The following is a 16,648-nucleotide window of genomic DNA, read 5'->3' as shown; positions in this document are numbered from 1 at the left end:
AGACCTTATAACGTCAGCAAATCCTATCGTAGATAACTTTTGGCTCATTGTGCCAATGACAAGTTCCAAGAGAGTAAGAGAGTGAGGAGACAGAGTCCTCGTGTTCCACGCACGTTCACGGAACCCTCAAGACGTCTTTTTATCCAGCAGCTAAGCAGCCCTCCAGTTTCATCCCCGCCACGCCCCGTTTTTAGGGGGTGGAGCTCGTCAAACACTCCAACGCCAAATCCACTAAATACCCAAAGCAGTGATATTTCTCCAAAGTATCTCAACAAGCTAATATTGTACTGTTGTACCCTGAAAATCAAGAGAATTGAGAAATGGAAGAAAAATTCGTATAAGAATGTGATTTTTTCGTTTAGAATCGAGGGGTGCTCGTCTGCTAAAGTAGAGGGATGATTTGTGAGGTTTTTGAGTGTTTTGTATGGAGGATCGGTGTAGCAGGAGTTTCGAGGTGGCACGCGAGAAATCGGTTGCATCTGGTAGCGCGAGCGTGCGATGCTCGTCATTTTCGGAAGTCAATCGAGCGTGAGCCCCTTTAGTCGATCGCGCACGCTCGTAAATCTCCCTTATAACTCTCCCGTTGCCAGCCGAATTAGCTTCGAGAGAAATTTTCTAAATCGAGCTTTCCCCTCCTTCCCCAATGCTTGTCTGTCCTTGGCGTTTTAACATTGCCTCCCCCCCCCCCTTACACAGATTTTCCGCACACCGCGTGAACAACCAAATCACGAATTTCCTTTTCACGAATAAGTACTTGACTATATATATATATATATATATATGTAAAAATATACATGCACATATACCGATATAAACCTCATTAATTTTCAAAGTCTCGAAAAAATTACTACCACCTTATTATTACCCGTATTAGAACACGAAATAAACAAAATATTTACAATAGGAATAAGCTTAATTATCACGGAAAAGAAGATTTCATTAAGGAGTAATAAGCTTGGAGAAGAGCTTTAATTAAACGAGCACTGGCAGGACTAGTTTTTCTGTAAACTAACGAAATAATAATATATATACAGTGTCAGGCTTTATTGTATATGTATACAGAATTGTCCTCCCTCTTTTAGGAAAAGGCAAGTTCAGGAAGTAACCAAGTGAGAGCCTCGCTGAAGCGGTTGAACAAATAACAGCTATATATATATATACAGGAGGGCCAGCAGTTTAAGTCAGTATAAATTAACGCACAGCTACAGGAAAAATGAAAGTAAGCTATCCCTTTAATATTTTAAGAAATGGGAAAAGAGTAAACTATATAGGTATATTTATATTTCGTCGGATCGAGACGACTGGTTTTCGGATAAAATCGGATAGCCGCGGTGGGGAAGAAAAGCTAAAAGGTACCGCGCGAAGGACAACTCGAAGGGTAGCTCCGCGTTAGAGGATTGTTCTCTCCTATAAGCGGGGTTGAAAGAGCAAATTGTCGCAGTGTGAATACCGCTTCGTAACGAGCGATAATAACTCGTGCAAATAACGCGAGTCTCCGGAACGATAGTTTCCCCGCGTGCCCATTGTGAACTCGAGCGTATTACGTCGACCTCCGCTGCAACTTCAGACGTCTACCCTCTTTGGATTTAAGGCTGCCGCTAAAACGGAACTTTCCCTGCAAAAGCTACGACCGTTTAATTTCATCGATCCGTCCATCGATCCTATATATATATATATATATGTAGTAAACTACCTGCAGTGTCGTTTGATTATTGTTTGCGAGCAATTTTGATCATTTACTGGAAGATATATATATATATATATAAAGAGAGAGAAAGATAAAGTAAACGTATTACCTACGAGGTACATTATGTAATCCTTTAGCGAAGTAAACCAAGTTCATCCTCGAATTTCACACTAGGTTAAATTCCTCAATGAAGGATAATTAAGAAACTGGCTTGATGCGTTGGGAGGTATAAAAGTCCGCTAGATAAAAGGAAGAAGTGAAATTCCGGGTAATCTGTTCGTGCGTGCTAATCGATTAGGCGAAGGGGTTGGTACGGGGTGCCAAGGGGAGGGGTAGTTGAAGAACGAAAAGTAGCAGGGGATGAGTTTTGAAGGAGGAAAAAGAGGGAGAGATTGAAAACGGTGCTGGTGGCGAAAGAGTGTATGTAGGGGGTGGGCTGAAGATGATGAATGTACCGTCTGAGGCATCGCGTCAGCGGAGCTCTGTCGCTCGTTTGTAAAACGAGCTTCCCCTTTTTCTATCGGCCCGTGCATCCCCCCTCTGCCATCTTTGTTGCTGTCGGAAGTTCTTCTTCGCGCTCGTCTTCCAGAATACCCACGAAAAAATTAAACCTTCGCACCACTGCCACCCTATATAATCTCACCCTTATATCTATTTATCTATATAAACAACGCCACCATGCTGGACTCTCACAATTGCTTATTTGCTCCAATCATCGATTTACACGAAATTATACGACAGGCAGCATGTTTTTTTTTGCGATATTATATCGAGGCGAGAAGTTTTTACGGGGGGATTTATGGGAACGCGTGACCGGCTTTTCTGCGAGCTAATAGCAGAAAAGGGTGCCCCACTGGAAGAGACGAAGGGGTGCCTAATGAAGTCCTAATAAACGGTCGAAATGGGGGGCCAAGGACCGACCGATATTTAATACAAACGCTACAATATCAAAACAGACTCGCAGAATGCCCACTTGAGAACTCACCCCTTCGATATTCTCTTTCTCTCTCTCTCTCTCTCTCTCTCTTGCACTCTATACGTATATCTTTACTCCCCAAATACTCTACACGTATGTACCTACTAATATGCTCTTGTATACCTTGGCTATAGAACGACGAGAAAAAATAAATTAAATAGCACGTCGTTGATCCAATAGAAATTGCTTAATTATAATCTAATTTATATCGGATGCTCGATCTCTTTAATATAAATAATCGTTCTTCCATCGAGCGTCGTCTGGAGAGAATCAGAAGCTGGATGAGTCGTTCCTCTGTGTCCTGTAGTATGGAAATAAATCAGGACGTTCCTTTCTATTCAGCTATATTTGTTAAGTGACGACAATCAGTCTACGAATTCACAATGAATCACCGTGCAAAAGCTCCGAGAGATCGTCGGTGGCAGGGAGAATTCGGGAATTGAGAATTGAGAAGTGGCGGAGATAATGGTCGAGATGAACTCCTCCTGAGCAATAGAGTGTTGCGGACTGTGTACAGTATAATTTATGAGATCGGCCAGATGCCGAAGGTTCGGAGAACAAGTTGCTTCGAGATTCACCGGGAAGGCAGGCAGCCGGGAAACATGCGCGAAATGGCTGGCGTCTCACATTTTCCGCTTGAAATTCGTCGAAAAAAAGCTGGCTCCGCCTGGCTTATTGAGACGCCGAAAAGTGACGAGGGTACCAAAGTGACCGTCAGCCGCCAGGTAAGAATGAATGCCAGGGACAACGATGCGCACCCCCTCACCCTCGCTACCATCACCATTAACAATAACAGTGGCAGCAGATATCGCGACTATATCCCCACGCCACGAACAGAGATATGAGTCTAATGAAATTAAAAATCTTTCATTTGCACGAGTAAGAGTGCACGAGGCTGTTTCTGGGAAACTGAGGTAAAATTAACAGAAGCAAGTGGAGGGAAAACGAGAAAATGCTGAATTGAGGAAAAGAGGGAGGAGTAGGGTAGAGCACCGAGGCATTTCGAGTATAAGAAAGATGAATAACGACAGATCGTCATAATGGCCTCATTGTTGCGGACATGTTTTCAAAATGAGGATCTCCCTCTCTCTCTCTCTCTCTCTCTCTTTCTCCTTCTTCTCGGGTTGAAAAGTACCCTTCAATCCCCTCCCTGTGGCACCTCGTCAACAGTGTCGGCAAAGTCTACGAGTGTCCTGAGGGCTCACAATGAGCACTCGAGTATTTGTTGTGCCGCTGTTTGTAGCCAATCTCCCTTTGACCCACGAACAACCCCCCCCCCCTTCCTCTCAGCAACAACTTTTTCTCCTTTCCACCTTTTCCCAAAAACGTGTACTATGCTCCCGACAGTTATTAGCGTTATTAATGGCCATCCATTGACAACTCGATTCGACGTTTTGTACAATCGCGACAGATGCTTTTCTACCCTCGGTATTGCCACTTTTCCAAGTGGCATCTCGCTCGCTGGATCCTCTTCGATAGTTTGCCGACCGTTCTTACCAAATGATAAATCATCACTCTTATGAGAATCATCCCTATGCACCTAATTGGCTCATGAATGAAATCTTTCTTTAATAATATTACATGCCAGTGGTATGTAGGCACACACAAACCGGTTTTAATATACTTCTTTATCATTTTCTCATAAAGATCGCCTTCGTGCACAAATAAACTATTGGCCATTCTTTAGACAATTTGTGTTTTTTTTGTTTAAAGCTCCCTAAATTCAATCCTACGCGTATTTTGTGGATATTTATTTCGATTTTAGTACAGTATAATTAACAATGATAGTCCGAAGTTAGGCATGGGCTATCGAGTCTTGCTTCTGGCCGGAGCTGTGTTAGAAGTGGCGTGGCGTGGTGTGGCGTGGCGTGGCGTAGCGTTGCTCGGGCCGAGGCGAGCGGCTCTGACAGATTCGTTGGCGTGGAATAACGCGTTTACGAGCTCTTTGTCCGGACCGCTTTGGGCCAGGGCCGCGCTACTGGAGCACCTAACCAGCACAGGTTGCCCTCCAGGTAATTGGATAATTCGACCCGGAAGAGCAGCCCTATACTGTCAGGAAGCCCGATCCTCATCTCCTTACCAAACATTGTCAAACTGCCCAAGTAACCACTCGATTCTTATTACAAAATCTCTCCCCTCTCCTTTTTATATATATAGTCATTCTGGTAATTAAAATTACTGTTCAAGGACAAAGTAATTAATCAGTTGAACGAAGAGGGAAGCGCGTGAGAATGTGAGAAAGTGTTTAAGAGATTTCGAGAAAGAAAAGATGAAACGCAGGGGTGGGGATGTTGATGACGATGATGATGATGATGATGGTTTTGGGAAGCAGGTGTGCGGGTGGAATCGTTATTATTGTGCGAGAGGACGTTTCTCGAGTGGAAGACCACTCGAGAGTTCTTTCAGGTAAGGAGAGAGAGAGAGAGCGACAAAAAAGGTCTTTACCAGAGCAAAACGCGACCGTTTAAGCGAAGCAGCTAAAAGAGTGGGTGTCGCTTGCGGGGTGAAGAGGCCTGGATCGACGAAGGGACCCTGGAAGGGGGTAGTGGAAACTTGACGAGGCGAACGGCTGCACAAACGAACCTTTCGAAAAATCAAATGAAAGTTCGCGTTTCGCCAAATGACGTCATTATCGCGACACGACTAAGCGCGGCTAACGATCTCTCACGCATTTTCCAGCTTCCCTTTCTCCAGACTTTTCTCTTCTCTCCCTTTAAGCAAATCGCGAATAATTCGGCACGAATAGCGATTTCCGCTATAAACGCTTTTCCCCATTTCACTAACCGCTCCTTTTCAGTTCAACGACATTGCCGCGGGACCTCGCCCGTCCCTTGAAAATAAAAAAAAATGTCGAGATTTTCCTTGACTCATATTCCTTGTATAGGAACAACACGTAGAGAAAAAAAATGCATTGTTTAATCCTGCCGGCTTTAAATCAATTTTTGGGCTGACGCATAGATGAAAGAGTCGAAAGGAGGGAAAACAAATGTAAACGATCTGGTATAAAAGAGAGAAAGAGAGAGGCGTCTTGCTAAATAAATGTTTTGACAAATAGCGCGAGGGATAAGGATGGCCGGTGGATGTACCCGTGGGTACCACAGCAACTGTCGACCCAATTTTCCCCTAAACGTTTCCGGAGATTACATCGGTTTCTCATTGTATGTACCACTCCGTGGACTGCGGTCTTTCATTCAAGCCCCATAAGCTTCTTGCCTCCATGGAAAACGGATACCAAGCAGTGCACCTCCACCACCACCACCCCCCTCCTCCATCCACTACTCCCTTTTTATTATTTTTCAAATGACATATATATTTATATATATATATATATATATATTCTCGCCTTACGTACAATTACCACGATAGGCGAATTCCAAATCTTTCGAAATCGTTGTTCCACTGCACGGGTATATATATGTACAAGGACGATCGTACCTTAATATTAAATTTTACGTCATTCGTGACGTCATTGATTTTTGAGTCGTCAAACAAGAAGGTAAAGGGATAAGGGATTGAAGGAATTCCCACAGCTGATCATTCCGATACGAAGTTTAATTATATGAAAACCCTCGTGGGCACAAGTCCCATGGGAACGGGGCCCTCGCAACCACGACAATGAGGCGTTGTCATTGTGCACCTTGTGCGATTGTGCTCGGCAGTCGCTAAGGGCTCCTCTCGCTCGCGTTTCCTGCTCCCGTTCCCCTACCCCCACCCCAACAGCGGACCAACCTCCGTTTTTCGCAATAACCGAAAAACTACCCCTCCTGCCTGAAAAATCACTACATACACCCTATATATACGAACCTCCCTCTAACCGATCGCGATTAAGCCTCGACGAATTTCCCTGTTTTTTCCCTCCCCCTTTTCTTCTCCTCCAGCTAGAAAATAAATTCTTCCTTTCCTACATCGTTTCTGCCAAGGATTACCAACGAACACATGTCTCTCGCCATTGTCATTTCGCCATGACAACGGAAATTCACCCAGCTGTGGAGAATTTCACAAAAGTTGCCGCTATTACGATTAATTCGGAAATTTCGATGGAGATTCTCGCAGGGATTTTTCGGCGACGAGATTACGCCTGTGCGTCGTACGTTCACGTGTACTGTGCGCGCGCCGGCCGTGAGGAGTCGAGGTCGGTTTTCAACTGGGAGGAATAATCATCAAAGTGTGTTTTAATTTTCTCTTGTTCGCGTCGGCACGATTAATACGTCCGGGACAAAAGCGACGCCACCGACGCCCGGCGTCGTCGTCGTCGTCGCTGCTTTTCACCCTCACACCCCCTCGTGCCGCTACTCGCTTCCCCCGTCGTCGCAGAAGCGCGCGCGCCTGTTCTACGTCACGAGTTTTTTGTCCGAGTCAGCCGAGCCGTTGTGAAAAATGGCTCGAGGTGCCTGCAGTATCAAGAAGATGACTGTTCTCACCAGGAAATGGAAAGGGTTTTGCGCTGGCAGTGAAAACAAAGAGAGAAACAACAACCGGAAGAAAAGCGGCGTCCAATTTTAACGGAATTCTACTACAACTGTACGTGTAACTAGTTTGCGAGATATTTGCCAGATGTAAGAATTTCTCAGACGGATCGCTGCGAGTATCAATTTGTAACTCTCGTGAAATATATTCTGGATTTCCGCGCGAGGTGACGTTTTATTCAGGTTCGAAGCCAGGTCCGATTTTGGAGCACTGCCATATCTTTCCGAGTCCGTCCGTTTACGCCAATTTCACAACAGGGATTTCTCGCTAATCTCACGTGTGCTGATCGCTCGCCTAGAAATTCTTCGGCGACTCGGGATACACGCCACATTGATTTCTTTACGATCCTTTGAATTTAGGAAATAATAATAATGATAATAATAAAAAATTCAGTCGAAAAGAACGCGGGCATCGTGATCCTTGTTGCTTCTATCAAGAAGGAGGGATTCTCTTGATAAAGATTTCTATTCCGTAGATATTAAATGCTTGATGGATCTCGTACATGGTATAACGAAATATCGAAATGCATCGTTTAGCTGGTATTAGCAGCCTCGCTTGAAATAAATAAGACTAGATAAATAAAAACAGAATGAGAGAGAAAGTAGAGATGGAAGACGGAGATAAGGGGCATGCTCGTATGTAGGTTAATTGCGGTAACATCTGTAGATAAAATTTATAAATGAAAATATGAGACTAATTTGGCTCTTTTCAATATTTGCTCGTCGTCTTTGCGGACGTGGCAGGTGCAGCCTTGGCCTGCGCTATTTTCATGAAACTCGCCTTCGAGGTCGCTGGTAGAAAAATATTTGCAGTTTATATATATATATATATATGTATATCAACATGATTAAAAGTGATTGGACAAATACGCATGATTGTTCGTTGCTTCGTTGATTAATTTTCTCGAAAATATCGAATAGAGTTTATAAATAATTCCAGTGGAGAAAAAAGATCGTTACTGTGGGATGGGGCAGGTTTGCATCTCGAACACGGTCGGACACGGACCACTTTCCTTCCGCCTGGTCTCCTTCGAGACTCGCCAGGACTCACTTGGGTCATTCATCGAGATATCTCGTACGAGCGTGGTGTGTCTTCTGGTGTTCTGCTGGAAACTGCAGAGGAGCCTCGACCTGTCATCTCCCGTTTTTACTGGAAACTCTCTTCGCTTCGCTGCATTTGACGCACCCAGCACTACCACGACTGCATTGCCAGACGTTCCGCGCGAGCAGCAAAAAACACTATTATGATATAAAATAACCGTGCCAAAGATTAATAATATCCTGGCTTTTATTCGGTCACAGCCTGATCCTATATAAATATATATATTTAATATAAAGTATATATATATATATATATAGTACTTATATAGAGTCCCCTCGCGAGGAGGTGACGAAAAAGCAATTAACGAGCGGGTCTGCGAAGGGAAAGGGCCAAAAGATCGAGTGGAACTGAAAAGGAGAAAGCGGATGCCGCAAAGAGATCGTTGAGTACACTTGTTCCTCGAGAAACCTTCTTACCCCCCCCCCCCCCCCTTACCCTCTTCCTCGTTTTTACGAGCAATGGTAATTAGCCTGCACTAAATGCTACATGCACACCCTCAAAGGGACACTATAGAAGCGTGAGTTGAGAATTTTTTCAAGGAGCGAAGAGAATCTTGTCTACTTTGCGCGACCCCCTCCCTCTCCTGCAGGAGTATAGCCAGAATCGAGTCGAGGGTTGCTGGAGGAAACGCCAGGGGCTCGGAATTCAGAAACGATCAATGCTCCAGCCCCTCTCCCCCTTCCCCCTTGCCCTCAACCCATCCTACTATACGAACTTCCTCTTTTGCTTTTCCACACAGTCTGTCTCAGAGATTTTTCTTCCTCCTCTTCTTGTACGTACGTAGCTCTCCACGTCGCCGTCATTGCCGTCGTCGTCGTCGTCGTCGTCGTCGTGCTGACAGGACTCTTCGTGGTGTGAAGCGAAGGTCGAACGATTTGCCAAACTCCCGGCAAGCCTGCACCCTCCTCTCGCCATTCTCGCTTTTCTGCCTGAATTTATTCCCACAACGCCCAACAAATTCATGACTCCCTGAAAATGTTTGGTAATTGGAAACTCACGGCTCGGGCCGTGGTGTACGAAAAGCAATTTCATCGTTCATTGCAAAGATACGTATTATTATGTATAGCGAGAAATATGAGTGGAGCGGCTTCGCATGGAATCCCTCGAATCCACAAGTGAATAAATGTCGGCGATCGTTCGTAGCACAGGAAGCGAGGAGGACGCTCGAAAATTCAGCTGAGTTATCTGACCGAGTGCGGCTCAGTGAGGTGTGTAGCGTTAAGTTGGCGTTAGCTCATCGAATCCATGGAGATCCTGCATCTATCACCAACATACCGCGGGGCTCAGCCACAGCAACGCAGGACGCGATCCGAGGGTTTTGATCGATCGAACGTACAAATCGCGTTTCCGGTGTCTCGCGAGGAGAACAAACGAGCTTCTGCCATTCGAGCACCGCGAGACTCGGTTCACCCCCCCCCCCCCCCCTACCACTTTTCTCTACACCCTACACAATCCACCGCGATATTTGCGTCTTCCTGCAACTACTCGCAGCTTCTCAGCCTTTCAAGCATTCCCGTCTCTCAAAGGATCCGTGCACGGGAAAATCCTTTCTTTCCTTTCTTATTCACAACACTGCTTTTGACGTACGAAATCTTAATCATTCGGATACCATTGCTAATTCTCAAATATAAACGCAGCGAGAATTTATTATATAATTGTATTCGTGCACAGAGCTCATTGTGTATATGTTGTTTATAAGAGTAGCGGGTCTTTCGATATAGTATAGTGTCGTGAGCGAATGGAGCATAAAACTGAACGTCTATCGTAAACCTTTTCAATTAACTTATCACCGTTGACCCGGATCAAAATTCAAATCTCTATTATCTTAATGCTGCATTATTTTTCTATATAGATTTTAATTCGTCAATGACAATTTGGAGAATATGGTACTGGACCGTTGCGAAAATTCAGCATTTTCGCATTCGGAATGGAAACGTCCGAGAAGTGGTAGAGAGTTGGGTTGGATAATGAGGGATAGAGAGAGAGAGAGAGAGAAAAGTTGAGTTGATGGCTAAGGCGTTTAACCCCATTAGTCCTCAATGGTAAGTTCTCTCTCTCTCTCTCTCTCTCTCTTATCACGAGAGCTTTTGGTCACCCAACCCCTCTTCCAGGATGGCTCTCTTAACACGAGGGACTCGGGAGAGGATGAGCAGACGACGTCTCAAGGCTTTCTAAAGCTTCTGTTCCTCCTTCTCCACCTCCTCCTGCTGCTGCTACTGCTGCTGCTCACTTCACGTATTGATTTCCATTCTCTTACGCCTTCCAACACTCTCTCTCTCTCTCTCTCTCTCTCTCTCTCTCTCTCAAACACTGACTTGGTGCATCATACATTTCCCCTCCTCTCCTCTTTCACTAACAAATCGCATCAATTAACCCAAAATCATTTTATTCTTACACGACAAAAAAATATTCGTTATTTATAGCAAATGGAAATTATTGGATGAATTTTTATAATCTTACCTTTGTGTGCCATATCGTCAGCGGTGACGGAGGCTAGGAGGCCGGTGGCGCCCGGCCATGGAGCGACCGCAGCGCCGAGCTGTTGCGAAGGCAGAATCTTCGGGCTTTTCTACACTTCCGGTCTCTGCAACACAAACCAATTTCGAGTTTCTTTAGCGCGCGAGAGAGCAATCGTTTCACTGCTACTTACCAAATGTCACGCGTCCGAAAAAGGGAAATTATTGTTGATTCGGAACTCCTCGTGGCTAGAGTCTCCGGCCAACTGGCAAGATTTCTTCGGGTATTTCGAAAAAGAAGAAGAAAAAGAAGCGCGAAAAAGGGACACCTGTGTAAATGCCGACACACACGGCATTTACATATCCCCGTGCAAGTGTCGTAGTCGAAATCGCCTTGGCCGGAGACAAATAAAGCCAGCCTAGCCTGCCTCCCCCCTTCCCGGCCCAACCGCAAAGCTACCGATCGTTCCAATAATCGTTTTTATTTCGTTCATCACTATCCTACCACAACGTATGTACGAGAGGAATTACCTTGCCAACGTAGAGAGCTCGGCTCGTTACGCAATTCTTACCTAAACCGATTGATACGAATCAAAATAAAAAGTTTTCATACGACTCCAACCAACAACGAAGAGTCACCGCCTACCTCCTTATCATAATTTATTCCGCCCGTACGTCAATCATATAATTTTCCTATTCTTTGTAACATATAGTATATATATAGAGAGATAATTATACATATACGCCACAAGTTTGCATCCGCGCCACAACACTTATATCAGACAAATTTTTTTAGGTTATACAAACAAACTACGTAATACGTACGCACGCACACAGCATTATCATATGTGTGTGCGTGTGTGTGTAGATTAAAACTAATTTAATTTTTATGTTGGAAAAATGGGACTCTCTATATATACATATATAGGCCGCTGCACATATGAACACGACGGTGGTGGAAAACGGCTTGTCAAGGGAGGGGTCTATCGATCGATGATCCCAGATGACCGATGGAAGGGTATCTAGCTTTCACTCTTTTGTACGAGTTTGAGAAACGAGGTGTTTTGCAATAAATGGTTAAACTCAAATACGTTTTGTGTGTTATTTTATTCATTCCAACTTTTACATAAGTACATGATCGATTTTCTCATAACTCTCGCAATTCTATTTTGATTTCAAGTTATTTTACGGCTTTATCCGTATGTAGAATATCGCGAAAACGTTTTACTTTAGACAATGATGTATATTAATAAAGCTCATCGTCTAATTCTATCCAGAAAGTGCGTGGACGTAAAAATTCATTTATCTTCCCATAAATATAAAAGATACGAATTTTTGCACAAAACTTTTTTCGATCCGAATAGAAAGTACCTTCAGAAAGGATCATGATAAAAAATATTTATGTGTTATATTTACGAAGGTGAAGAAATTGTACATCCATGCTCTTTCGCGAATTAAGTAGAATATACTCTGTTTGTGTGTGTGTGTGTGTGCGTACGTGCGTTAATACATAGCTGTATAATTCCTTCTAACGAAATGTACACGTTACCTTCAGGAGTTTCGCGTTTACGTTTGTTGCATGAGAACGAAAAGGCAATAACGAGGGAATGAGAGAAGAAAAAAAGATCTATACATATCAGGGTGCAAAATCGCATCGCGAGTGACACTTTCAACGCGAATTCATCGCGTTTGGTTCGGGCAAGGTTCAAGTGTCGCAATTATCGCGAGGAGCTCTCCCTGACTCGAAGGATGCTGCTACCAACAGCACCGCAGGCGCGCAGTTACTCGCGAGGCGTTCGCTCTTCAGGTCCACTCGAGTTCCTCGAGCCTGGAAAAACCTGGCATCGCGCCGCCGGGATTTAAGTGCGATAATTAGTAGGGGGCTTAAAAAATTGAAACAAACCAATTTCGAGAATATTATACCGTCGCCTCGAATAAAACCACCAAAGAAAACGAACCAACGACTCAAATATTCAGTGACGAACGGTTGCAAAACTTTCCTCGAGGATATCGGAAATCCGTTTTTATCGGTTCAATGGAGAAGAGGGGGGAGGGGGGATGAAACTTTGTATAATAATAATAGCAATATTATAGATAAAATGGAGGGAAAAGAGGGATAAACGTGAAATGAAAGGAGGTAACGGTGCTAAGTAAGTGCTTATTACGGGAGTTTGCTGGAAACATTTTTCAATGCATTTTTTTGTGCCGCAGTTGGACGGAATCTCTCCGTGTGCGGCGCTGCTGCTGTTGGGGGATGACGCGACGTCGACGGTGCGGGGAGTCGATGCAGGGTAGGGGATACACGGCGCTCGCATATTGTGCAAGAGGATTACCTCGGATTATGCCCGACTGAGCGCAAACAGGATCTCTCACGAGCTTGTGTTTACAAGACGCCGAGCTGTCGATTTAGCCAACTCCCCGCGAGAACTCTATCGTATCGCGCGCGCGCGCCTTCGCCAGAAGCAAAAAGGGTAAACAAACAACGGAAAAAAGAAAAGAAAATAGATAAAACGACAGTATCTTCGCGTGTACCGTACGTATATGTGTGCTGTCTTTCATCGCAGTTGTCGAAACTTCCTCCCACCCCCAAGCGAGAGAATCTTAAAGAACGATTTGGATACTGCTGCTGGTTGGCCGTAAATTTTGCATTTTTGGCCGAGTCGTGTTATCATTTGACATAGTTCAGCAGACACTTTGCAGACAGGCTAAGATCCTCGCTGCACTCGGCGTGAAATCCTTCTCCTTTTCACGAGGATGAAAGTCTCAGCCGCGGAAGGATTTCACTTGGGAAAAGTTTTGCAAGCGCGCGCGGAGATAGTAGTCCAGTATATATATAGTTGTGACAGAGCGTACGAAAGTAGTTTTCCTCGCTTGGAACGTCTCTAGGACCCTGCCAATTTTCATTATACACTTATGACGCCCCTGAGCTAGAACCAAGTTAAAACTCAAAGAGATATCAATTTTATGTGCGATTAGGATCTTTGTGCTGAGCTTTCGATGACAAATGGAAATAAGAGTTCGAAGAAAAAATTTCTATATATATGAAATAATATTTCCTTACGACTCTGCATCCTATAGTCAGCGTGTCCCCATGTATGATACTATATGGTATTGAAGAAATTGATGCGAAGAAATAAGAGATGGATTAAATGTCAATAGAGACGACAACGACGACGATGATGATGATGAGTCTATGGTTATTCGCCTTTGGACAAAGCAAATCAAAGTGCGAAATGAATGTTGAATGGTAGGCATATATACAAGAGCGAGCAGAGTCACGAGCCTTGATAATTAGCACAACGAGAAGGTAAAAAAGAAAATCTTGACGGAGTCGTTTTGTTCCATTGATCTTGAGATAAAACGCAATGCGGAATCAAAGCAAGATCTGAAAAGGAATATGTACGGGAGGATGAGAGTGGTGCAGGGATACCTGTTATAGTAGTTTGAATTATTAATTAATGCAGACGCGTACACGTGTTCGCTTGGTAATAATGGCGCGTGTAAAGGAGTGTGTGCATGGCGTAAGTGGTTCTTAGGGGGTGGCACGCGGGGTGAACGAGGGTTTGGGTGGGTTGCACGATGCCTCCGGGGAACTACAGCGTCGGAGTGCCATTAACACTGTTTCTCCCGGAAATGTAAAGCATAATGTGCCGGCACAGCTCGTAGATATGGAACCTATTACCATCCGCGTGTATAATACTTGTCAAGCCGTACCTCCTACTCCTCTTCTTACTCCTCATTCTCCTCATCTCCAACCGTTCGCCAACGAACCGTCGCGCGGACCAACTCTGATAATACGTGTTTTCAACATAGCATTTCCTTTCTACTACCTCTTGGCAAATTCAACAATTTTTCTACAGTTTATTTATGTATTTATTTATACACGCGCTTCTTCTCTCTCTCTCTCTCTCTCTCTCTCTCTCTCTCTCTCTCTCTATCTTACTCCAAGTGTGAATAACAAAAAGAAAACCGTTCGTTTATAGTTTGCTCGAGAATAAAAGAAAGATGCAAAGCGAGAAAGCTTGTATCTGCTTAGGACAAAACGGATTAAAAGGCATTTGCGCGGCTAGATCGACGACCGAAACCCTACAAGCTTCTAGAGAGAGAGAGAGAGAGAGAGAGAGAGAGAGGGAGGGAAAGAGAAAAAAAGGGCCAGACCACGTGACTTACCAAGATTCACCGACGGCCGACGGCCGACGGTCCGCTTCCTCCCGTTGATGTTTCGCTCTCGAATATCTTTGAAACTTTACCTCCCCCTCCCCCCTCCAAGCCCGTAGTAGTGTCACAGTTTTCCTCTCGGCAGATATCCAAACTTCACTGACAGTAAAGAAAAATCATAGAAAATTCGTCCATTCGCACTGTGTGAATTCTGCAATATTTCTATATAGAAAATCTTATATCGAATGATCGCTCGCACGCGCGCGCGCGCGCACTGTCCTCTCGAGCCGAAAGCTGCTTTCCACTTGCGAGAAAATGAGGGTGGCGCGCACACGTGCTCCCGGTTGCTCGACTTATGCAAGGGGTAGGTAGGGGAAGAGGCGAGAGGTGGTTTTTCCGCCAATGGATATTATTAGGCGAGGATACACGCACGGACTGGCACCGGGCACGCACCGACTCGCGTTCTGTACTCTCCTCGTTGAGCTTCGATGGTCGAGACTCTGAAAAGCCTCCGCCGATCTCGAACGACCAATCCCGCACCGCCCCCGAACCCCCATACTCGTACACACCAACCCCCACCATAGACCTTAAGAGAGGGGATGCTGCTGCCTCCGCTTCGTGACATCATCGATTCTGAATGGTGGAGATGCTCAACCGTGCGGAAGGCACATCGGAGGGCGCGTGCTGTGTACCAACCCCCCAACCACCCCTTCTCTCTCCAACCCTTACAACACGCATGCGCGCTCCCTCCACTCCCTTTCCAACAACGAATCTGCTTCTACTTCTGCACTTCTATGCATTTCTCTCTTTTTTTACACCTGTGTGTGTGTGTGTGTGTGTGTGTGTATGTACGCCTATTATTATATATTATAGTATATAATATACGCAAATACTATGTCATACCGCAATCAAGCCAATTATATATAATTTCGTATTTTTTCAGCTCACACTCCAATTTCATAGGTAACGTTATCAGCAGTCACGCGCGCCTCGCCTCTTTTGCATGCTTCTTATACGCACGCCAGAGTGCGCCACGAAAATGGGGTGGGGGTGATTTACCCTCCTTCTCACTAACGCGATCTCTATAAATAATAAGAGACCAGGTAGATCCACATGTTATAAATGCAGATTTCCAAATTTCCTACTAATCGATTTTAATTTCATGATTCATGAAATTTTGCAATTATTCTATATATATATTTATATTGTTCCATCTACGATATGTTTTTTAATACGAGCGAGGTTAAATTTTAAACGGAGAAAAATTGTTTCTTACGTCGCCGCGTCCAGCCGATATAAATAAACTCGGATAAAAAGAAGGTTGTGATATTAAATTCCATTCCGTAGTATAAATTGTCTGAAAGCGTCAAAATGTGGATAACGATAACAATAGCTGAAGAAAAAACGAACAATCGTGGGTTCCATTATATTCTGGTTCTCTGCTATATCTATAATAGCACACATACGTATATATATAGCATACATTTTTATCGTCATAATCGAGCTAGTACCCAATAATATAGTGTAAAGTTGTACTAGAGATATTTATATATAAAGTTGGTTGGAATCGATCTTAAGAGGCTCCCCGAGTGCCGGAGGGATACTCGGCTCGGGAGCGGGGAACGACTTGACCTTGGCAGGGTTCACGCGTAGCTGAGCTAACGTAAAATCGAAACGTGTTACTTCCACCGCGTGGATCTTCCTAAAGCCGACTTCGCATCGTCAGGCACATATACTATATACATACACGCGTACTCCACTCTAGAGAAACATTAGAGTCTGAACGTTTTTCTTTAGTTCATT

At 44.4% G+C, this 16,648-nt stretch overlaps 1 protein-coding gene across 3 annotated transcripts in view; it reads right to left on the bottom strand.

Moving 5' to 3' along the window:
* The window catches only part of LOC136778651 (paired box protein Pax-6-like), a 51,793-nt gene extending 36,466 nt beyond the window's left edge, over positions 1–15,327 (bottom strand). For all 3 annotated transcript variants that reach the window (XM_066735712.1, XM_066735710.1, XM_066735711.1), the window contains exons 1-2: positions 14,858–15,327; positions 10,692–10,815 (exon numbers count right to left, since the gene is read on the bottom strand). In XM_066735712.1, the coding sequence (XP_066591809.1) occupies positions 10,692–10,704 (13 nt within the window). In that variant the 5' untranslated portion in view covers positions 10,705–10,815; positions 14,858–15,327. The remainder of the gene's footprint in view (positions 1–10,691; positions 10,816–14,857) is intronic.
* Between the last annotated feature and the right edge of the window lie 1,321 nt (positions 15,328–16,648).

This window comes from Prorops nasuta, unplaced genomic scaffold (assembly GCF_024137725.1).
Source record: "Prorops nasuta isolate Cenicafe-Biocafe unplaced genomic scaffold, Cenicafe_Pnas_1.2 PNAS00014, whole genome shotgun sequence".
In the NCBI taxonomy this organism is placed as follows: domain Eukaryota; kingdom Metazoa; phylum Arthropoda; class Insecta; order Hymenoptera; family Bethylidae; genus Prorops; species Prorops nasuta.
The sequence above is the reverse complement of the archived record's forward strand: the minus strand, read 5'-3'. Positions and strand labels throughout refer to the sequence as shown.